This window comes from Gasterosteus aculeatus, chromosome 18 (genome assembly GCF_964276395.1).
Source record: "Gasterosteus aculeatus chromosome 18, fGasAcu3.hap1.1, whole genome shotgun sequence".
NCBI lineage: Eukaryota > Metazoa > Chordata > Actinopteri > Perciformes > Gasterosteidae > Gasterosteus > Gasterosteus aculeatus.
In genome coordinates, this window is record NC_135706.1 from 6158963 (window position 1) to 6182950 (window position 23988).

The 23988-nt window shown below is 40.1% G+C and overlaps 3 protein-coding genes across 5 annotated transcripts in view; 2 read left to right on the forward strand and 1 right to left on the reverse strand.

Moving 5' to 3' along the window:
- scara5 (scavenger receptor class A, member 5 (putative)) overlaps positions 1-8930 on the forward strand; it is a 48208-nt gene extending 39278 nt beyond the window's left edge. Inside the window, exons 11-12 of one of the 2 annotated variants that reach the window (XM_040160926.2) lie at positions 767-955; positions 5125-8930. In XM_040160926.2, coding sequence (XP_040016860.1) covers positions 767-955; positions 5125-5258 — 323 coding nt within the window. In that variant the 3' untranslated portion in view covers positions 5259-8930. The remainder of the gene's footprint in view (positions 1-766; positions 956-5124) is intronic. The other variant, XM_040160927.2, reaches the window with a different exon arrangement.
- A 3394-nt stretch (positions 8931-12324) lies between these two features.
- Positions 12325-16373, forward strand: pbk (PDZ binding kinase). Of its 2 annotated transcripts, none has more exons than XM_040160719.2 (7): positions 12325-12441; positions 13032-13196; positions 13500-13639; positions 13821-13990; positions 14284-14413; positions 14916-15113; positions 15913-16373. In XM_040160719.2, exons 2-7 carry the CDS (start codon positions 13033-13035, stop codon positions 16143-16145), a joined length of 1035 nt encoding a protein of 344 aa, XP_040016653.2. In that variant the 5' UTR covers positions 12325-12441; position 13032; the 3' UTR covers positions 16146-16373. The 2 variants fall into 2 exon arrangements, with proteins under 2 accessions (XP_040016653.2, XP_040016654.2); XM_040160720.2 differs by having other exon boundaries at positions 12347-12415.
- Positions 16374-16722: 349 nt separating this feature from the next.
- esco2 (establishment of sister chromatid cohesion N-acetyltransferase 2) lies at positions 16723-23978 on the reverse strand. The gene is made up of 15 exons (XM_040160718.2): positions 23850-23978; positions 23351-23411; positions 22629-22783; positions 22145-22460; positions 21678-21981; positions 21465-21586; positions 21149-21257; positions 20666-20738; positions 20481-20523; positions 20013-20154; positions 19765-19896; positions 18865-18954; positions 18625-18768; positions 17739-17923; positions 16723-17273 (listed from the first exon to the last, which is right to left on the reverse strand). The coding sequence occupies exons 2-15, from the start codon at positions 23401-23403 to the stop codon at positions 17141-17143; spliced, it is 2001 nt and encodes a 666-aa protein (XP_040016652.2). The 5' UTR covers positions 23404-23411; positions 23850-23978; the 3' UTR covers positions 16723-17140.
- Between the last annotated feature and the right edge of the window lie 10 nt (positions 23979-23988).

The following is a 23988-nucleotide window of genomic DNA, read 5'->3' on the forward strand; positions in this document are numbered from 1 at the left end:
TTTACATTTGTAAATTTGGATCTCCGCGAGCTTAATAGGCTAAAAGGGCAATGAGAAAGGTTTACTGGAAGGGGCTTGTACATGAAGGTGTGCGTCATAAACATCATTATTATCACAACAACATTATTCTACCAGGTGTCTTTAATACACACACAGTGTCTGCTGGCGATCAAGTTTTGAAATGTACAAATACAGTAATAACTTTGGCTTGGAAACTCATAATAAGTGAGTAGTATTACAGTAGTACAGTAGCTTAATTTACATTACGCCCGTCTACCTACACACTATTTTCATATTTGGTAATCTATTTAGAGAAATAGTTCAACAATGTGGGAAATAGGCTTTTCTCACTCTTATCCAGAGTGAGGTGAAGAGACTAATAACTTGTGTGTTCGCTTTGTAAATATGAGGGTAATGCTTCACTCAACAGTTGTAGATTCACAACTATTTTAAGGTGGGTAGTGGACCTGATTGATGCTTTTTTGTTGACTTTTTGTGTGGTTTCTGTGTGAAATGTTCTGCATTACGTTGGACACCACCTATTCATCTCTGCTTGTTGTCATATCGGTTTGATTTACAAGGCTCCATTAAACACTCACAATCAAAGTAATCAGGTCAATGAGTGCCGAATAAAGAGAGTCATGTGTTTTTTAAATTCAGCCATGTTGGAATACCTAACAAAGACACATTTGTATACATGCCAGTTTATGTGTATTTACGTCTGCACACTGATCCTTACGTTAATGTGTGCTTGTGTGTGTTGCAGTGGAGGAGACACTAGTGCGGCTGGTGAACGGGTCAGGCCCTCATGAAGGCCGTGTGGAGGTGTTCCATGAACGGCGCTGGGGTACTGTGTGTGACGACGTCTGGGACAAAAAGGATGGAGCCGTGGTGTGCAGGATGCTGGGATACGGAGGAGTCGCTGAGGTCCATAAGACAGGACGCTTCGGACAGGGTGAGAAGGGACGAGCGGCACTCAAACATGTGCGGGCTGTTGTTTTAATTCAATTCGATTCAATTCATTTTATTTTGTATAGCTCAAAATCGCAAATTACAAATTTGCCTCAGAGGGCTTTACAATCTGTACACATACGACATCCTCTGTCCCGAAACCCTGGCGTGTTTTCCTGCTCTCGCCTTCCAGCCGACCATACAGGCATTTGGCTCAGGTCTGCGGGTTCCAGGGCTGATTTTAGGATGCTGAATTTTTGTTTTAGTTTAAAACATGTAGCCATCAAATGTATATATGAGCCACCTTACAAAATAATCCTTTTAATAATCTCTATTATATTCCAATTCAAACCTAATATTTGCTTGATTTGCGATTTGCATTAAGGCATCACCAGTATTAACTACAGTAACACAAGTCAGAATAGATGATATTTGATTATTAAGTTTGACGGTACTTTCCCTTTTAAGATCATCCTTTATGGGTATGTGGTCATTTTGTGGAATAAAAAATAAATATCTCAACCAAGATACTTTAAAAATTATCCCACACCACACATCCATGAAGTTTACTGATGGTAGTAGTTTTCATTTTTACTAACTGCATTTTTTCAGTTGTAAAGGGGCTTTATCTGCCTTAACAAATTGCTTAAATTGCTGCAGGGATTAATATTAAAGTTTTATGGGGAAAGTCATGCATGCCAAATGTCGTCAAGTAAGAGTCTCAAGGGTCATATCCATCTCTCTCGCTCTCTCGCTCTCTCCCTCTACGCCCCGCTCTCCCTTTCCATTTCATTTCATTCACCCAGTCAGCCTTACATCATTCAGTCTCTGTCCAGACAGAGTTGTTACCGATGAGTCTGGAAAAATTGTGGGGGAAACATGACTTTGATCCAGACTTTGACGACCTCCGAAGCAGTGACTAACATCACGGCTGAATCCAATTCAAAACTATCTGCCATTCAAATACATATTTTTAGATGAGACAAATCTTCTAAGAATTAGCCGCATTCAGACACAGATCAGCCCTGTAACTGTTGGATACATTAAGTTGTATGACGTATTTATGACATATTTATTTTCACACGCCATGGCAGTATTTGACACAAAGCGACTGTAGAGGCAATCAGGGCCTCATGAACCCCAAATTTCTGTCAATCAAAAGCAAAGCAAAATGGTGAGATTGTTTTGTCAACTGCTGTTGAATTAGCGTTCAGATTCTCCCATATGGACGAATAGGTCTTAAAGAGTTCTTAACATATATGGTTATGGCCTGTGGCTCCCCCAGCAGCGTTTTGAGTATCCAAAACCCTGTTTTTCTTTTATATTGCTTCTTAAGTTTGATGATGTTTAATCTTATTATCCAAACTATCACAGTTGGAAAATTAGCATGAATGGGTTTTATGGTCTGTACAGTTTACGATACCTCTTTCCCTTTGACATTTAATAATGCAAAAATAAAAACACATGGCAAAAATCCAGATGGCAAAATTTTGGATAGACAGAAAAAGTAGACAATCAGGAATCAGGAAACATTTATTGCCAAAATATGTCAGACATACAAGGAATTTGACTTGGCGGTTGGTGCGTGACAGTAGACAGTATGACAATAGACCACAAGACAGCAGGGCACGAGTAATAAAATAAAATGAAATGTGAATGCTATGGGTTAGTAGAATAAGGCTATGGGTTAGTTTAAAATAAAAGTCAATAAAGTCAAAGTTAAAAATATTTAAAAATTAAAAAATAAAGGGCAAACAAAGAATACTTGTTTCTTTCTCCCATGAAGAGAAACAGAATAAATAGTCCATGATCAGTTAGAAGGCAACTATTCAAACAACCTTTTAATCCTTCCAACCGTTGTAAAAGTGAGTGACTTTCCCCAAATCCTGCCTGGGTGTTCCCATGAAATCCCACACAGAGGGATGTTCTGGGGGATTTAACAGTTATTTGTGAAAAGTGTCATAAGTTTGGTGCGAGTGGTCTGAACCTCGGCTGGCAGACAGTGAAGTGAAAGTGTGTTGAGATCCAGAACAAACAGTTTAAAGGTCCGTGTCCATTTAAGCAAACCCCGAGGAGGCACAGCAGCTGAACAGCTGGGGCTCGTATCCCCCCCTCCCATGCATACCTCATTTCCATCCTGTACACACCCTCATAGAGACAAGATGTCAACTCTGCAGCCAGTTTCTTTTCTGCTCTCTGCAGTTGTGAAGAAAAGCATGAATGCTGAAAGAATATGGGTTGATTGATTTGCAGATTATTTAGATTTATTGGCAGATACGAGTCCTTAAATGCAACTTTGTTATCAAATTCTACGGAAATTTGCTTTGTTTGTGGACAAAATAACTTCATGTATTTTTCTCAGAGCCTTCATTGTCAACTAAAGTTTTATTACATTTTTTAATAGTTTTTTCTCAATTGAATTGAGATGCAGACGTATGAACATGTATGAACGACTAAAGAAAACTGACTCAGTTCAGTCACAGTTACATTTTTCAAATGGGTCTTACCTAAAAGGCGACAATTCATTCATTTTTTTATATATTGTATCTTCCTCGTCCAGGACTTGGCCAACCTCATGTTTGTATATTGTTTGTTTCACTTCTCTATCTCATTTTTTCTGAGCACCACAATTTGTTTAAATCCCCACAGCCGAGTGATGAGCAGTTGTGACATCGAGGGTAGCAGCAGAGATCCCCCAGATGTTGCTTTCAGGGCATTGCTGATGAGTCAGCCTCTCTTCTCAAGTACTGGACACAAACCCCTTTCGCCATGTGTCCTTAAACTGCAACATCAGCACCCTCATTCCCTCACAGCTCAGTGTTTGGTGAAACCAAAGGGACTTTTTTTGAAGCTCCAAGTGAGTCCTGGCTTTACAAACAGGAACCAGTTTTATAGCTATAGTTCTATATGGGGAAACCATGTGTCTAAATGCAAGGCTTACCAGCTGGGTAAGTGTGTATTCTGTCACCGGATACAATATTTTGTGATAAATCTTTTGAGGAGTACTTGCTGTTGGCTGCTGGAGCTGCTTCATTGAGAGACGCCGCTGAAGTGATGTCAATGTCCAGATGTGATTTCCCGTGGCTTTCCGGGTGTGTCGGCCAGGACGACCCTTAGCGGATTTCTTCAACTTTGGCACAAAATTGTTGTAAAATGCAACATGACTATAATTATTGTTGATTATTGATGAAGAAAACGTTTATTTTTCCTATTTGATGTTTTGGTGAAGTTAATTTGTCGTTGTCACTTTCACAGAGAATGTTGTCATTGTTTATCACAATGAAATGTTGTAGTAAATAAAAGAAAAAACAAAATTCTACAATAATAAAGAAGAGAAAATATGTCAAATGTAGCAAAATAAAGATAATAATTGTTGAAAGTTGCTGGGGCTTCCTTTAAGGAAAACCCTGCAAGCAGATTTGTGGATGGTTTGTTTTGTGGATTAGTGTTTTTATCGGGCTTTTTACTTCACAAAAGGCAGAGTTTGAACAAATGTGACTTATAAAAACAGGAATTTAGATTGAAGAAAATAAAAAATGGAACCAAAACAAGACAAAATGCTCAATATAGTCCAGTGAAGCGTCCTAAGCCCTAAAGGCAGTCAATTTGAGCTGAACTGTTCAAAGTAGATGTTGCAAACTGTTTCATGCAGCAGCTGACTACCTGTACGCATATCCTGACAGTTCCTGCTGTCGAATGACAAGCTCTCAAATGCACATGTTCTACGCTTTGGGGATAAAACATGTATTTCTTGTTATACACACAGAGGGTTTCTTTTACTTTGTGAGCTGTAGCATGAGGGATTTATATTTCAGTATACAGCAGCCACCGTTGATCACTCTCTATATAACTAGCGCACACTTCTACAGACTCCTTAGGACTGTATAATTGTTCAACTTCTTGCAAGAATAAATGATCTAAAAGACAAGTTCGGTTTCACAATATTCTTTATTTCAGCTTAAAAAGACAACAGCGTGTGAAGCAATTTACCACCACAAATCTTACATTCACTCATGATGGATTCTCTGCAGCACTTTCCATCTTGAGGTTGTGTGTCAGAAAAGCCCAGCTCTCCTTGTCACTTCCCCGGCATCCACCTGCAGTCTTCTGCAAGCTTTCACAAGATATACATTATGTACACTACAAATAAACCCCTTTCTCCTCTGTGTGCAGGTAGTGCTTTGATCTGGATGGATGACGTGGCGTGCGTTGGGACCGAAGACACCATCCACCAGTGTAAGTTTTCTGGCTGGGGCAAAACCAACTGTGGCCACGTGGAGGATGCTGGTGTGACGTGCGTTGTCTGAAACCTCCACGATGCTGCAACGGCCGCACGCCCCCCCACGCAGTGCCTTCAACTTTCAAGAAGCCACGAGACGCACAGCGTCGCACCATCGGCAGTGTGATGTTTTTTTTACCTGCGGGAAAAGTGACAAACTTCCATGTTGTGCATGAATCTGCAGCTTTCTTAGAAGTTCATGAGTTAACATTTGATAGTTTTAGCTACGAGACTGGATCTTGGGAGCAAGGAAAATGATAACACTTTTGAGCATGTTTGAGGAACCACTTGAACTGGGGTCGACGGTACGACAGGACGTCTTCAGTGGAGGCCGGAGGTCAGCCTGCAAAAGCTGCATCTGCCCTCAGAGGCTCTTATGGGGCGCAGGTTTACTGCTTGGACCTCGTTTGGGAATTAAAACATGATCCAACAACTTCCCCCTCTCAGCGCCAAGTTTCAAGTTTTTGCAGAAGTTGACAACCTGTTCCTTCATTTACAGGCAGCTGCTTTTCACAGTATCATCGAGCAATGGCTTTTGAATGATGATGAACATACACCGTTTTGACCTCCTACACACCATCATTAGCTAAGAATCAATCCTTTGTTGATTAGTAGGTCAAAAATAAAGGTTAAAAAATGCACCTTTTTTGCTATTTTTAGGGTGGCCTGTAGAGATTTATTCCCAAAACAGATTGCATGTACCCATGAGGTCCAACCATTGTCACGGAAATTTCCTTCCGCGGACACATTTCACCGAAGCATTGTTCGCTTCCATGTTTGCTAGTTAGCAGTCTTCTTCTTCCTTGGCTTTTTTGGCAAAGTACTTTGTTTCTATGTGCATTACTAACAAAGCTGTATTTTTTTCGCTCTCCTCTGATATTTTTAAAACCAGAGCATAATTACCAACATTAAGTCTTTTCAGAGCTCATGGTTTACCGTTCGTCCGTCTTAACTCCGCCCACAACATTTAGGCAGCAATTTTTTGTTCAGTCGAAAGAAGCTCTGATATTAAATGCTTCCTGGAGAAACTTAATGATCAGGCACAAAAGTATGTTAAAACATTAAGTGGAATATATACAGTAACTACAGGAGATCTCTTTAGTATAAGTTGGAGACCACAACCAACCAAAAATGGAAGTGATTATTAGATGTGTGTGTTAGCTAATATTTGCTTGCACAGAAATACAAATATATATTTCTATGATGCCATAAAGCAGTAAGACAATTATTCCAATACATTTTCACCTCAACAAAAGTATTTTAACCTGCAAATCACCAAATCAATATTTACTGTGTGCCATATTTCCGTTGAATGAAAATGGTTGGAGAAGAAATGCAACTAACAATGATTTTGAAAAATGTTATTGTCACTGCAATCGCCAAATGAAGTAATTATGAAGACTAGAGCGCAGATGAGATACATGTACGTAGTTACATGTGTGTGTATAACATTGTCATGCATGTTTCTCAAAAGTGAATATTTTCCATGATGGATATTTTTCTATATATATATATATATATATATATATATATATATATATATATATAGAGAGAGAGAGAGAGAGAGAGAGAGAGAGAGAGAGAGAGAACAAAAATATATATATGGATATTTTTCTATATATATATATATAGAAAAATATCCATATTTTTTATATTATGTATTTTTTAATCTATCGATCAAAGTAATTATTGACAGATTTATCGATCATAAGCACCTGAACGTACATACTGGGTAAATATCCTTATAATGGTGACAAGGTCAGATCCTTTAATGTAAAAATACCTTCGCATTAATCCAAAATTGTCTGTTAAGGCTGCAGCAGATTCCCCTCAGACATCAGGGGGGAGGAATTCTGCCACATAGCAAGCAATAAAACATAATATGAATTGTGAAATACAGCAGCTGATAGTTACAGAACTTCTTCTGATACCATGTAAAGGATTTTAGTGTAGTCCAGGCCTTCAAGTATTTTATAAAATACAGTCAATTATCGATAACAGATCCCTCACTGCACTATGTGGCCAGCCAATTGTAAAGTTACTGAGTGTGCCATCAAAGCACCTATCATACAATCCTACTTGAAAAAGTCAAGTCAAGTACATTTTCACTTTACCGTATTACACTTTTGGAATGAATAGCTAGACTTTTATGCCCAGTAGTTGTATTGAAAATGGTTGAATGGAAAAAACTAGACATTTACAAGGTTATTGAGTTGAATACTTACCAACTAATGTTTGTACGATTAGGTCTCCTATTGTAAAACACACACACACACACATACTCGGACAGAACCAAAATGTCGCTAACAGTGCTTTTAACCACAGGAGGAAAAACAAGATCATTAATTGAAAATAGGTATTTACGCAGGTTTGATGATGTTTTATTTTCCACAGTATTGATACCAGCAGGCCTTTGCTATTGATTAATGTTGGGCAATGAAGTATTTTTATAGAAGCAAGATCATCTTTTTTGATATATCTCATCTATGTTTTACTGAAGGTGGAAGGTGCAAAGTGGAACAAGCAAAGGCCATTAAATGATATTTCGACTTTTTTAACCTCTATGTGATTTTTTCATTAGAAAAGTAGTGGTTGGTCTCCTCGTGGTCATGTGGAAGGCATCTGTCAGCAGATTAAACATCCATGACATGTATTTACAGCTGGCAAACTGTATTGACAAAATATGATTAAAAAATATTTTTGTCAGGAATTTCATCTACATGCACTAGATTCATCATTTTGAATGGTAAGCAAGGCTACCAACATCAGCATATGTATAAATATTATGGCTGGGTTGCGCACTAAAAGTCAGTTTAATAACAGATATATACAGTATTTGGTTGGAGATGGGTGCCATCTCCTAAGTAAAAAAATGACATTCATCCAAAAACATTGGTATTCTAGCATCATGTCATGTAGGATTGATCGTACAGTGGATTATACGTCATGTTTTCAGGAAAAAAACTGAAGGAAGTCATATGTTTTCTTAAAGATAAATCTAATTTAAACTAGCACGTTGCTGGTTAAGAATTAAACATGTGAAAATGCTGCACATATCAAAACCATATGGACTCAATTCAAACCAGAAAATGTATGTGAAAGTGGAGACAATTATAAGAGACAAAAACATGTCTCCTATAATTGCCCCTTTTCCCACAACCAAATATATTTGACTGCTATTCCTTCCTGGCAAAGTTGTAGCATATAAGTAATCAGCAGGCTACACTTGTTGTGATGAGATTTCCTGATTTGTTACTAACCCTGCTAAACTCAGATCGATATTTTCGCCTTGTTTTGGTCAAATAACCAGGATACATTGATTTTATAAAAGCTGGATGACCCTCTGAAAGTGAGAATACATTCCAAAGTGCACTTAATCACTTAAATGTATTTTTTAAATGTATACTAGGTTGAACAAAGACCTTACTATGCTTTACTTTTGCATAATGGCTCTAATCACACATGTGCCTCTTCTTTATTACATTGTGCTGGTCATAGCACATATGAGGGCTATAGAGTTAACAACATACATACAGAGACAAATGACAAAATCAAACACGATTATGTGCAGTAAAAATACCTAATACATTGTTTCACGTTTACTTTAGAAAATACACTTTTTACTTTGTGTTTGGTCTGTTTGTACCACTAAAATGCTGTATATGCACTGCTGAAGTAATAAAATGTCCATATGTTTAAACAGGTGAACGTTGTTATTCCTGACCACATTAAAAGAGTTTGGCCCTTTCAAGATGTCAACAAGAGGGGGCGGGGGGATTGATTCTATCAATGATAGAATGGGATTAAGTACATTTACTACTGTATTATACCTAAAATACAAATTGGAATTACTTGTACTTTACTATAGTATTTCCATTTTTCAGATTTTTTATTTTTTATTGCACTTTTTATGTACTATTGATACTCAATGCACATTTTTCTGATAATATTTACTTTACTAAAGTGAGGTTTGAATAAAGAACCTCTACTTAGTAGTGAAGTGTTTTCTGTGTTTCTCAGTATTCCCATTTCTTCAGTAAATTATCTAAATACCATTTTGAGTTTAAGATACGCATGTGATCCCAAGTGGTGAAGCACGTGGGTATAGCCATCATGTTTGAGCCTTGATTGACAGCTCTGAACAGTAATTACATGTATGAACGTTTCCACATGTGAAGCGGATGTAGTAATGATTGAAAGAAAAATCACCTGCAGTCCGACACACATGGCCGACATTCAGAGCAAAGACTACAAAGCCGTTGGGTCTCAGATCAACATGGTTTCACTTATTCTTCAGGAAGGTAAAAGTTTATATAAGTTTTACTTGATAAAGAAACATATCCACTAGCTTTGAAGTGGAACCAATTCAACACATATGTAAATAGAGTGACAAATAAATGGAATGTTTTGATGTGGAAATATTTCTACATGTTCACCAACTAGTTCTTAACTATGTGCGTCTGTCCGGTGGTGAGCACTGAGTGTAGATCGTGTTCAAACATCTGTGTGCAGTGGCTGCATATGACGAAAGCTGAAGGATTGAGCACAAAAAGAAAAGTTGTAAAGCATAAATCCAAAATCGTGAGCTGAAAGAAACTTCCTCCCTCCTTAGAGCTGATAATTATCTGTGCATTTGTTTGATCCCTTTCACATGAACTTATTATTAACGCACACATATTCGCTTTAGAATTGTGATGAACTCTTTGGGTGTCAACATTTCTTCTTGTTTGGCTCCCTAGTGCCCTATACGCTTGTATATAATTTCAGTTAAGTATGAATACTAATTGTAATATGAATCGTTATACGGGATAAGCAGGGAAAGTCTTGATTTCCCTTCAGTTAAAAATGTTACACGTTCACACTCCTGTAATTTATTAATTAATAAAGTATTATTCTTCAATTTGCATGAATCAACGTTTTAAATGAGAAATGTAGTAGTTGTATGTAGTAGTTACTTAGTAGTTGAGTATGTTATAGTTCTTATTTGAGCAGGTTAATCATAACCTGAAGAACCAACCTCTCTTTCTTACTGGATGGTGATATAATCAGAGAGAAACGCACTCTTAATCTATAAAATGCACCAGAGTTCCCATCCACGTCCAGTTGTCATTGGCCCACATTCCTGCTCCTCTTACGCATAATGAAACGGTTATTCCTTCATACAACCAGAGAATCCAGCTGGCAACATTTGCCATATGTGAAGGAGATGAAACAATAACGGGATCATGAGCGTCGAGGTCGGGGTCAACTTCATTGTCTGAGTGAGTGAATGTCTTTCAGACAAATCCCGACGTTAAAGAGAGAACAGAAACATGCAGTAATTAAAATCAAACAAATTCATTGCTGTTATATAGTGTTTGAGAACTATAAAAAGCTGATCCGTGTATCTTTTGCAGACTTACAAACTAACTAGCAACCTCCTAATACAATATAACAGCATTTTATAACGTCACTGACATCAGCTGGTAAAAAGTTGTACAAAACAAAACACATAAGCAGTGAACAGGTGATGACCCACAATGCCATTAACACACTTTCAGGGCTCTCACGTGTTACGCATCGAGCGTTGCAGTCATCATCGTCGCCTAATCATGACTCACATGTGTCACGCTCGATGGTGACACGCGTGAGTCATGATCATCGTCTTTTACACAGTGATCGTCGTCTCTTACACAGTGGTGTCTGTGATTACCCACAATGCAATGTGGCAGCGTCCGGCCGTACGTGTTGATCGAACTTGGATCTTTGATCAAAAAGAGTTTTGAAGAATGAAAGGGATTAAACGCCTTGGAGACTCCAATCAATTATCTTCCCTGTGGATTCCCCCAGTAACTTTCAATTATCCTTTCAATCAGGCTTTGGGAGTGAATTGATTGAGTACAAATGGAGTTGACGTCTGGACAGGTGTCTAAGGTTGCGTCTGTCAGGTGTCAAGTTGGGAGAATTGAAATCGAGAAATCAAGCTGTTTGTGCCCCTTCCATCTGGCAGGGGGCTGAGGTCCATCAGAAGTAAGACCTCCCGCCACACAAACACTTTCTTCCCGTCGGCAGTCGGGCTCATCAACAGAGCCCGGTCCCCCACCGGTCACTTTCCTCCATACTGCACACGTTACTTTCACTTGTCACTTTTTTAACTTGAACTTGTATTCTTTTATTTTAAACTAGTCCATAGACTTATATTACTAACCCATAGCATTATATTTTATTTTATTCCTCGTGCACTGTTGGCTTGTCGTCATTGTCGTACTGTCTACTGTTACGCACCAACAGCTAAGTCAAATTCCTTGTATGTCTGACATATTATGGCATTAAATGTTTCCTGATTCCTGATAAGTATTGAATGGGTTTCTGGAGAGGTAAATATCCTAGAATGATTCAATGCAAAACCATAGATGTAATAAACACGCAATACTAATTCGAAGTTCGATATTCAAAATGTATTGCAACACAAACAAATATCAACATAAACATATCGATCTATCTATCTTGAAAGAGCGCCACCAGCCCATTGGCACGTCGTTGTGGCTGAAAACGGTACTGCATCTGGTTGACGTTGTACGCGCATTGATGAGAAGTCCATGCGTGAACACGTGACATTTGAAAAATAACAGAACAATCTCTTACAACACAAAACAGATAACTAGTGGTATAATGAGCACTATGGCTAGGACAAATGTTATTTAGTCTCAGGGCCATCTCACCAATCAGCACATATACTGATACAAGTGATTTTGCCAAGTACCAGCTCCTTACCGAAGAGGAAAATCAGAAACTTTATTCAATGACTGAGAGTCTCTCCAGTTTCTAAAAAGGGGAATACACACAAAAGATGTTTTTGTTCTTGTTCTTGTTGTTTTAAATAATACAAGTGACAGCGCCAGCCCTGTCCTGACATAAATCATATTACAATACACCGAAAGTAATGTAACGAAAGTAATATATATATATATATATATATATATATATATATATATATATATATATATATATATATATTGCCAGTCACCACTTATACTCTGCGTAGCATTTCAACCAAATACTGTTACTAAACTCCTTTCAACGCTCCGCAGCACCAAACAACATTCGTTCGGTTTGTTCCTCTGCGGCTTCCGTCCCCGCAGCCCGCTGAGGCGGAAGCAACATTTTGAATATTCTGCGCGGTCCCATTTCAGAAATCAACAGTCTGTAAGTGACATTGAAAGACGAAGCAGGTAACGTTAGATCTGTGAAATAAACGATCGAGTTATCGGACTCTAAACATTATGAAAACAACGTGAAGCTAACCGTTGCATCATGCGTATCGTGTCAAAACTTTTAGATCTACGTTAAACGACCTGTTGGTTAATTAACTGTTGACTAAATGATGTTGTGTTGTTGACACATACGTCATCTAACCGTTAACATTTGATATCGGTTTTTATTTTATTTAACTGCTACTTGCAGCTATGAAATACGGAGACAATTACCTGAACTTTTGATGCATTCCACGTTTGGTTATTTCACTGCACGCCGTCCTTGCGGGAAGCCATTAGCCAGCATTCAAAATATTACATTTTTGCTCGTTTTTAAAGTTTTTACATGACCGTTCAGATTTGAATTCGGCTTGTATCAATACATCAAAACATCCCCTTCTATAAAATATGTATTTCATAGAAAGTATGTTATCGTGAATTGTCTCAGGCGTGCTGACCAACGTTAATCCAGTCGATTGGTCGGAATTACGTCATGTAATGACTGACGTATGATTGGGTCGATCGGCCTCTTCCCCTGTGAACTGTGACGTCACTTTTCCCCCGGACAGAATGGCCTCCTCCTCCACGGGCATCAATGAGAGCGTTTTCAAGACCCCTAAAAACAGCCGAGTGAAGAGCTTCGGAAGCAACGGGACCCCGGTCACCATCCCGGCCTCCCCCTTCATGAAGAAGCTGGGCTGTGGGACCGGAGTCAACGTTTACCTCATGAACAGGTGTGACAGTACATTCTTGTACCACTCAAGGCACAAGGCAGCTTGTGGAGCATTGTGGACGTATGCTGGATAGCAGGGGACGTGTTTAGTAAATGGTGACAAAGGATGAGCAGTGTGTTTTTAATCAGCGAGGTCATTTAAGAGCCACCTATGCAAAGATTCTTGCATCAAAAGGAAATTAATTCATTTGCAAATGCATCTTCAGTATTAATTGATAATACCTGTTTAATTGTTGCTGCATGGGGTCATCTTCACCTCTGTGTGTAAATGATATGTATGCATTGTTGATCCAATTAATCCTAGAGTGGGAAAGTTGAATGCGTCTCCCTGGGCTGTCAAGAAGATCAACACCAAGTGTGCAAACAAACAGGTGGCGATTTACCAGAAACGGCTGAATGAGGAGGCAGAGGTCCTGAAAGGAATCAATCATCCAAACATTGTTGGTAAGACGTGTCAGCAGTACACTACTCACTGTGTTACAAGTGGATCAATGCTTATACTTAATAAGACTTGTTCATCGCTTGTTTCCCACCCATTAATAGCTCAGTTTATATCTTTATTTTGGTCTTCCATAATGTGTTAGCTTCTGGTTTGTTCATTTTGATCCCTTGTTCCAACAAAAAGGGTTTCGTGCCTTCGCCACGGCCAAAGATGGATCCAAGTGTCTAGCGATGGAGTACGGAGGAGAGCAGTCACTCAATGACCTGATTGAGAAGAGGAAAAAGGACGGCCTGAAAGCTTTCCCAGCGGCCAACATTGAAAAAGTAGCGCTGCACGTTGCCCGTGGCCTTCAGGTGAACCACACATTTGATCCTAACTGCCACCACTTAACATGAAAACAGGGAACTGAAGCCGGAGGCCCAGCAAGTTAAATCCAGTGAGAAAATGTAGTTCCTTCCAGTCAGTCTCTTCAGACCTCTCTCCAAAGCCACTTTATATTGTACTATTGTTGATGCGTTTGAGAAGCTAACTTTGTACTACTTACTGCTGGATTACTTTCACCATGGGACCAATATAATGTATTTGTAGATTGTATTTTGCAACTGTACTAAATAAATTGAATACAGAAGTGTTTTCCTCTCCCCAGTATCTCCACAATGAAAAGAAGCTGCTGCACGGCGACATAAAGTCTTGTAACGTTGTCATCATGGGCGACTTTGAGACCGTCAAGATCTGCGACGTTGGTGTGTCTCTGCAGCTGGACGAGAACATGAGAGGTAATGACTGTGTGCATCCAGAATACAAATCAACTGAGTGGCTTTAATGTAGAAATCAGCACCGCCCTTTGTGAGAGCTCTGATTTGTCATTTTAATGGAACTAGAAAGAACCAGCAGCTGGTTGTGCAACTCTTATGGTTATTGTAACTCCCTCTGAGGCAAATTTGAGATTTATTCAAATTGGCCTATCCAAATAAAATAGAATTAAATCAAACTGACTTTGTCTTTGTGGAACTAATCCCAAACATCTGGGTCTTTGCTTTTTTTGAAAACGGACAGATTTAATGTATTGTTTTGTAATGAGATTGTTGTCCAGTCTTTAGTTCATTTGTTTTTGACTTCTGTTTGTTAGAAGAATTACGGAAATACTACTAGTCAAATTATCAAGAAACTCTGTTGAAGGTCCAGAAAGAACATCACGAGGCGGATAACCGCGAGATGTTTCACCCCCGCTATGCGAGTGTCCGTCTAGTTCATCCAGTGTCTTCCTTCTGCCCTCAGTGTCGGACGCAAAGGCGGAGTACATCGGCACGGAGCCATGGAAACCGAAGGAAGCTCTGGATGAGGGAGGAGAAATCACTGACAAGGCGGACATTTTTGCGTACGGTCTGACTCTGTGGGAGATGATGACACTGGCCATGCCTCATCTGGAGATGTTGATGGATGATGATGATGATGAGGAGGAGGAGGAGACTGAAGGTGAGACGCTTTGTGCATATATGAAGCCCTGGCTTCTGCTGACGGTCAACTCTTTATGCCAAGGCTAATGTCATCTTATATTGTGATTTATTTTTTTAAATGAAACTCTTTTGTGTGACATGCCATGACCTTTAAAATATGAAATGCAGTACAATGACTTTTAAAGTGATAACTCCGTAATACTGTACTTATTTAATATATAACATTTGTATGGAAAATTGTCTTGTGACAGTTTGACTATTTAAATTCACATTTTTGGCATTTTGGCAATATTATATACTATACTATTCATGCCATTTTGTAAGATTATTTATGTAAAATAAGGTTACTTTGTTGGCCTGAAGTCTTCAGCCATGTCATGTTCTTTCAGTTGGACATCAGCCAGGAGCTTCATGAGGAATTCATTGGTTAGAATAACGAAAAGTCATAAAACATCATAGAATAGTTGAATCATAGTTCAGCATGTAAAGTAATAAACGCATAACATGGCATGTCAGTCATTGAAGATGCTTAGTTAGGCATATCAGAGTAAGAATCCTAGTATATCATGTATATAAAAGTAATGATATTGTTGGTAAAAGTCCTCCGACAATCATATAGCATGTCCATAAAGTTATGAAAGATGTTCAGTGGTATGTAGAAAAAGTCGATCAATATAAATAAATGCTGGTTATCATTAATGTCTTGCTGCAGCCCTATTAGCAAATTTAATATTTACTTTTCTAGCCGAGTAATACCCTTTAAAATCAAACCACGCCGAGAAGAATAGATCAATAATCCAGCTTGTGCTCTCCTGCAGAGGACTCGATGGAGGACAGTTTTGACGAGGACGCGTACTACGAGAAGCTGGGCACGAGACCGGCGCTGGACTTCGAGGCTCTGGGCAGCTCGTACCGCAGGACGGTGGAGCTGTTCTACCTCTGCACCAACGAGGACCCCGAGACGAGACCCTCAGCCGCACAGATTGTTCAGGCTTTAGAGACAAATTCCCTGCTGGAAAAAACGCCCAATGAGGTGATAGTTATCGACTGATGTTAGACGAGCATGAACTTAAGCCGTAGTCATAAATCACTAGTTTGTGCCTTTGGCACGTAGGCTGAAGGTCACGTCCATCTTTACTGTAAATCTGACTCTGAATAGCACATTACTTGTCTTTTGTTATGTATGCTTTTACTTTCTTTCCTGTTTAGGTGTCTTTTATGTATGTTTCTGCACTTCTGTAAGCGTCGACATTTCTTAATAAAAGCTCTACATTTCGCACCCTAGTTGCACGTGTCGATGGTAGAATTGTAGATTGTGCTGCAGCTGTGGTTTACAGGCAGTTGAATGGAAATCCTTCATGTGTACCAATTGATCATAAATAAGAAAATCAAGACAAACTGGATCTCATTTGTTGGCCAGAGATGTGACTGCAAGATGGAAAGCAGCGAGCTGGGCTGCGACCCGTGTCAGCCAGCTGTTCTGCTCACCCCATTTTCATAGTTACAGATGAGGTCGTAACTCTTGGCAAGAAGGGGACACAAGCAAAGCTACCACAATGTTGAACTACTTTGATTTCCATTTTGCAGAAACTGTTGGCGTGGCGTCTGAAATATTTTCAAGAAACATCTTTTGATTCATGAAACGAGCTGTTTATTAAGTGTATTTACAAAGTAGAACGGCATCCCTCTTTCATAAGATTTATGATTTTCCTGTCTAGAATCAAACCACAATGAACATTTGAATGCATGTGTAGCAAAAAGGACGTTTGTGGCATCTTTAAAAAACGGGGACATATTTTCACACACTGCAGCTTCAAGTTCATCAAGCTGAACATAAACACCTGAGAAGAGAACAGTGCAAATAAACCAGTCAACTACATAGTGGGAAAACAGGTGTCTCGTGAACACAGAACGTAGTAGAACTCTGACAGAAGCTTGGACACCAATACTATGATAGAAGAATCAACATTTAAAAAAAAAACTGAACAGTCTTGCAGCTGAAAAACAATTGAACAAGTCCGTTAAAACAGTAACAGCAGCGTCGCTTCATGCCACAAAGTTGTAAACGAGGAAGGTCGGTGTGTTGGTGTACTTTGTGGCAAACAATTTGCCATCAGGCGTCGGGTCAGAGAAAGCGATTTCCTCTTTGGTGAGATGGCTGCCGTACATGAAGGTGCTCCTAAAAAAAAAATGTATTGTTAATGGGAAACATTTTATTGGCGCTGAATCTACAAGATTTTAGATCCGTTCAAGTCTTTTTTCCAGGTGTTTGTAATTCCTCAGTAAAGCATCTGACAGTGTTTTTAAGCCGGACGCATTTTCCACGTCTTCACCACGTCAGGCAGTTCCACTGATTGGTGGCTTTTACAGAAAAGGCTGATTGGCAAAATGGAATGTTGTGAGTATCGTATCGAATAGAAGTTACTGAGCAACTATACAAAGTCCTGTAGGGGAGGAGGCATTTTGATCCACTATCACACCACAAGGTTTAAGTAACCCTTTCCCCTCCTATCAGGAGGTTGTTTCTTGTATGTGTTGGTTTGACAGCTTCAACTTAAGGGAGATTATTGATGTATAAACTAAAGAACTCGACTGAGAAACGAGCAACGAACAAGAAAGTTCTTTCTTGAGCGGGACGTCGTACCTGACGGTGTCCAGCATGCGCGTGGCGACGCCCTGCCGCCTGGCCAGGCTGAAGACCCAGATGCGACTGATCCCACACAGAGCTTGTTCCGGCGTGGTGTCGCAGCACCAGGCGCGGTGTCGCTCCATGAAGTCGTCCTTTGTCATGTCCTTTGGTTGGTTTGGCTGCTCGAGGACCCGGTGAGCCTGTGGGGGACGAGACAAGCAGCACCAAGTGGACGATTCAGAGAGTTTGTTTCCGTCTGCACTATAAATAGGATTGAAAAGGGGACTACAAAAAAAGGTTGAAATATCAAAAAACTCTTACGTTAGTTGATTCAAAAGGTATTTAATTGATGTGTTATTAGTTTATAATAGTGATGCGTCGTTCGTGAACGATTCATTCATTTTGATCCTTCTTTTTGAGTCCTTGTAAGGATTCCTTCGAATCCTTACAAGGACTCGAGAGTAACGAGTCCTCTCAAAAAAAAAGATTTGTTCATTTTACTGAACGGTCGGTAATATCTTACACCCCCCGTCAACAAATGACTCGAAGAAAGATTCGTTCATTTTACTGAACGAGATTCAAAGAACCGAGTTGGTAAAAAGATTCGAACTTCCCATCACTAGTTTATAAGCAAATGATTTAACACTCCCTGCTTTTTCTTTGCAACAGTAATGCAAGGAAGGGCAAAAAAACAGCCTTTACATGAGTAGTTGTGTTTGTCTTTCGGCCTGTTCACAGAAACAAATTGGTAGTGGCAGGGGTAAAATACTCAAATAAACATAGTGGTTTGTCATCCATGTGAATAACGATCACTTTTTTTGGGACTCTGGTGGACAAAGAAAATGTTGGGGACCAATGTGACATTGAACGGGACTGGATGTGGAAACTCCCACAGCCATACCTGGCGGATAGATTCAGCGACCAGGCAGCCCACCACCATGCGCTCCGTGTTGATGAACAGGTACGTTTTGGCCTGCGTGGGTCTGCTCAGGGTCACCTGCTGGAAACCCAACTCGCTATCCGCTACGCGGCGCACGTCCTCAGCCTGGAGACAAGTACACGTTGTGAGGAAGGAGGCACGAGTTTAAAAAAAAAAAATTCCCACTGTGTGAAACCGGCTAAAGTGCAAAGCTTTACACACCTTTTTAATGGCGTATTTGGGATCGTCTGGCATGACGAGGAGGATTTTTCCATCCCAGAACTCGGCCACCACCCGCTCCTTCTTCCAGCCCTGGAAACACACCAGAGGGAAGATACTGCAGCTACGAGCAAATAGCTCTAAACAAACCCAACAAACCCTGTAACACGAGCTGAACAATACAAAGTCACTTTATCATTTAGGTTGCAACAAGGAAAGATACCGTAAGTGGACAATTTTGTTTAAAGCTCTTCCGACGGAGTTATTTGTGACCATTTTATCAACACATGAAAACAAACTGCACTTACTTGTAACTCTTTATAAACTATTAAATAAAGCTTTTACATTACAGGTCATTTAGCTGACGCTTTATCCAAAGCGACTTACATTTTTGACCCATGGCTTTTTACATTTTTTCCCGGGGAGCAATTACGGGGTTAGGTGTCTTGCTCAGGGACACTGACATGGGACATGGGGCAGCTGGGTTATAGTGCTGCTAAAAAGCACTTTAAGCGTTTGCATGAATAAAAGTACTACTTTTGAATTAATCATTGAAATTTGCTACTACAAATTTTGACTGTTGCCCAGCACTAACAAAAACTTATTGGCATGTAAAGAATTGGTTACATTCTAAACAGGCAAGACAGAAACAATTGACCTTTTCACTCCCAATAAATCTATACTAGTGTTTAATACTAGTGTTTGTTTAAGGCAACACAAGGTGTTGTAATACAACAAAGAAATACATACACAACAGATTAATTTTTTTTATAAAAGATTGATATCGAATATCAGTATAATGTGCTTTGTCGGATTTCATAAATTGATCCCCTATCGACTTCAACATGGCCTTGTCTCACTAGATAGTTCCGTTCAAAGGAAGTTGAAGGAAAGACGCTTTACCACAAATTTGATGGAGTCGAGGAAGCGCTGGTGGAACTGCGTGTGCTGGAAATGGTCTTCTGGGTTGTCCGCGCTGTAAACCATCCCACATGAGCTGCAGGTCGTCGCGCCAAACTGCTTTTGTCCTGCATCCTGATCGGGACGACACCGAAAAAGAAGCAGTCAACACACACACAGCAAGACAAAAGGTCCAGTAACAGAAGAGAAATGTGCACACGCGCAAATAAGAATATAAAAGACGAACGTACGATAATAAGCTGGTCATCATCCGCTTTCTCTTTCCTCCTGCGGACGGGTCGTTCTTTGAGTGAAGACGTTGTCTGTAGGGGCGTTATCGGGCCGGGGGGGCTGCTGCAGGACGCCGGCGGACGCAGCGCTGCATTTCTTAACCTGCAAGACAGCAGATAAGAGAACGCACGCGTGTCACACAAAAACATGGCTTTCGAAAAAGCCAGTTAAGTCCATCAAAGTGACAGAAGGAAACCTAAGATCAGTGTCTATTTAAAGTCCATTTACAGTATTTTTACTTATCAGGGACCCGGGCAAAATGCCCAATTTTGTAATGTCTCCTTGCGCTTGCCTCCCAGCTCCCGGTTTTTGCCTTTCTTGAAGAAAGTAAAAAGGTATTTTGCCAGAACCTCAAAACTCGTTTGTTTTGTACAATAAATCTCTCTCTGTGGCGTGTTGACGACTGACGACTAAACAGACCACCTCACCTCTTTGAGGCAGAGCCGAAGATGGGATACATCCCTCCCGTCTCTGTGGAGGAAATAACAAATAAAAGGGGAAAGAAAAGTGATGTTTGGAACTGAAATGCTCATTTGAAACATGAAAACAAAGTGAGTGGACGGTCTAAAGCTTCTCAGGTCACGCTTACAACAACATGGGGGGGTGTATGTACCTTTGGGTGGGCTGGCAGCCAAAACGTTGGGATTTTGCTTACTCGGATCAAACGCCATTCCAGAGCCGCCACACTGGAAGTAGAGTTCAATATTATGAATGCAGCAAAAACTCAGATGTGATCCACACGCAAAGTGTTTTCAGTGCAATCAAAGTAAAATATGCGGTGAGCTCAGAAACCCGCATTACCATACGGTGCCAGAAGATCTGGTAGATCTCTTACAGTAAGAGATGTACCAGATCTTATTATATATTCCTATTAATATGTTACAATATACATGTCAGAATGCTTTTTAAAAGGTTTAAGATTTGTCATGGTGTCATATGCACGTTGTGCATTATCGGATAATAATAACTATTAAGCTAGGGTCCAATCATGCAAAGTTCAGTCTACCGCTGCCTGGAGAAAGATTTCAGGTAACAATTAAAAAAAAGGAAATGTTCTACGACCGTCTATGAACACGTGTGCATACGGCCGCTGTACCTCGGTACTGAGGGACACAGTGGATGAGGGACTTGCTGTTGGCGTCCTTGCCAACACAATCGTCAGTTCCTTGGTAATTCCATATTTCTCTGGCAACCTTTTCAGAGAACTGCAGGGGAAAGATGACGGTTATTGGTGATGGGAAACCATTATTTTCCTTGTACAGTTGCACAATTAAATTTAAGATTAGACACCATTTGCATGTACTTTGTAACATTGTAAAGAGTCTCTGGGTACCCAGAAAAGCGCTATGAAAAACAAAAGTATTATTATTGTTGTTGTTGTTGTTGTTGTTGTTAAATTTGGGGGGCAGCACCTGAATGTTTGTGGAGTTACAGGCAGTTCGTCAATTGGATCCATCCAGTCCAACAGATCAAACTTTTCTCTCCGCTTGGTACTTTGCAAGTTCTCTTCTGTCTCGACCGGCGGAACATCCGTCTAAAAGCAGAATATCAATTTGACCTTTTTTTTTGCCTCACATGCTGGAGTGAAGCATTGAGCTCAGCCCTCATGGTGTGACTCTCCTCACCTCATTAGAGGGTTTCGGCTGTTGGGTCGTCGGTGGAGCCGCGGGCCTCAAATTCTCACTTTGTGTCTGCAGTTGGACAGGTTTGCTTTTCGGGACTGAAGCTTTGCTGGTTGAAGATTTCGGTGCAGATTTCTTGTACATAGATGTTAGTTTCTTGCCAGTACTGAAGAAAGCAGCTCCTACAAAGATCTTGGGTTTGGGCTTCAGGCTGCCGACGGTATGGATGGCTGCTTTCCTGGACTCTGCTGGTTTACTGCCGATGGCCGAAGCAGCGATTGTACTGGACGCTGGCGTAGCGGCAACACTGTTGAAATAGATGACGCGATAATTGCAAAAACAAAAAATAATACCTACGCTGGAAATAGTAAACATCTACAAGGTGCAATAAACTATAAAAATGTGTTAAAAGAATGCAGTAGCACTAACAAGGCAGCTACAAGGGGACTGTGACTCATGTGGTAACAAACCTGCTGTTGGGTTTGGACAGTTTGATCGTCTTTGGGGTCGCATTGCTTGTGAGAGCAGTCTTCCACACATTACTAGATACTGCAGACACCTTTCTCCGCTTGCTGCCTCCTTTAACACTCTTCTTATGAGTCTTTTTCTTCTGGGAAGGAGGTGAAGGCAGAACAACAGGAGGAGGAGGTGGAGGAGGAGGCAACGAGTCCTTGAGTGCCTTCCTCTCGAGTGGAGTGAGATAGACTGGTTTCTTCAGGCCATAGAAGGAAGTTGTAACCATTGAAGGTTTGAAGGGAGACTTCTGAGGTAATTTGGCTGGAGAGCCTAGTAAAAACAGTGAAACAACAGGGAAAGATTAAAGGTGTTTGAGAGAAACGTGTGTGGAAAAGGTGGACGAGGAAGAGCAATTTTGCAGCAAATGACTTTAGACTTAAAGAGGCACATCTGCTGACCCAAAATGCATAAACCATCCCTCTCACTAGTCCACCTCACCGGCTGCTTTTCGGGGGTATTTCTGCGGCGAGGTAGAGTTCCTCTTGTTTGGCTGCCCAACTGGTTTTTTCTTAGTCGGAGACTGTGGGCGCCTCCTGGGGGAGGTCCTCTTCAAGGGGGACAACTTCTCCCTCACCCTGTTCTTGGCTGGGTGGCTGGAGTTACAATAAGCAAAAATCAGTTAAAATTAGAAATGACAAAGATCCACAGATTCAACACTTTAGATTATTTCTCTTAAAAAGACTGAAAAATGAAATATTCGTAAAATTTTGAAACCAAAAAAAACACAGCATGCATACATCTATATGGAGATCCGAATGCATTGATAGAAAACACAAAAATGCTTTAATACAAATATTAATGTAGGAAAATAACCTGATAGAAAAGGCATTGTGCAGGAGGATATATAATACATCATATTTAGCATAACTACAACTACAACTGTAAACTGGTTATTGGGTTGAGAATAGTTGGAGAATCCTATATAGTGATATTACATCAGTTTGGGTCCGTGTAACAAAGTGGTCTCTCTTTTTTTTTTTAAAGAGGCCACACAGCTGTAGAAACACATTAATCGAACACATTAAATAAATTGAGAACCATTGGATCAAAATAAAGGTATTATTCAAATGGGACCTGGCCCATATTGTTGTTACATATGAAAGTATCAGTACGATTACATTTTATGAGTATATAGTGAATCCAGTGTGTTCTCAACTCACCTGTCAGAATCCAGCGGGGAGAGCTTCCTCTTCCTGGTAGCAGTGGGTATCATCTTCCTCCCTACACGGACACGCAAACACGCACAAAAAACATTAACACGTCTCAATTTTTTTCAATCTGGTCGTGCGGGAAGTTAGCTTGTGGCGACATGAAAGTTAGCGCTACGCCAGTAAATAAGGCGCTTATTTAACAGCTAAAGTGGCAACGAGTTAGATACTTGGCGGGATAATGAGCTTAAACAAAAGATGAGTGCCTCAATTTAAACTAACGTTAGAAAACGTGTCGATATCAATCACATGTTTGTTCCCGCGTTTCCATCCGTTTTAAAGTCAACAGATAGCATTACTCCTGGTTTAACATTACGAATACAGGTGGCTATCTTAAAACAGTTGTTAGCATACGGTTCACTTTACGTAACGTTACTTTCAGAGGGAAGCAATCAAAGGCATCAGACAAAAAACCCAACCATGAAACATTATCATCATAAAGATATCTTACCAAACACGTTTCTGTCGTGCTAGAAAAAAACAATAAATGTCGCAATAACGTGTGTCGCTGTGCTTTCTGCCCGCGTTTCTTTCACTGTTTTGAACAGCGCGCGCCAGTCTATTAAAAAAACAGAGAGGAAACGGAAATA

Excerpts from the sequence above, each read along its gene's own strand:
- pbk (XM_040160719.2), top strand. The coding sequence starts at position 13,033 with ATGGCCTCCTCCTCCACGGGCATCAATGAGAGCGTTTTCAAGACCCCT. Across the intron at positions 13,197-13,499 it reads AACGTTTACCTCATGAACAG|AGTGGGAAAGTTGAATGCGT; the intron begins GTGTGACAGTAC and ends AATTAATCCTAG. Across the intron at positions 15,114-15,912 it reads GGAGGAGGAGGAGACTGAAG|AGGACTCGATGGAGGACAGT; the intron begins GTGAGACGCTTT and ends GCTCTCCTGCAG.
- esco2 (XM_040160718.2), bottom strand. The coding sequence starts at position 23,403 with ATGATACCCACTGCTACCAGGAAGAGGAAGCTCTCCCCGCTGGATTCT. Across the intron at positions 22,784-23,350 it reads TCCCCGCTGGATTCTGACAG|CCACCCAGCCAAGAACAGGG; the intron begins GTGAGTTGAGAA and ends TTGTAACTCCAG. Across the intron at positions 20,155-20,480 it reads TTCGGCTCTGCCTCAAAGAG|GTTAAGAAATGCAGCGCTGC; the intron begins GTGAGGTGGTCT and ends GCTGTCTTGCAG.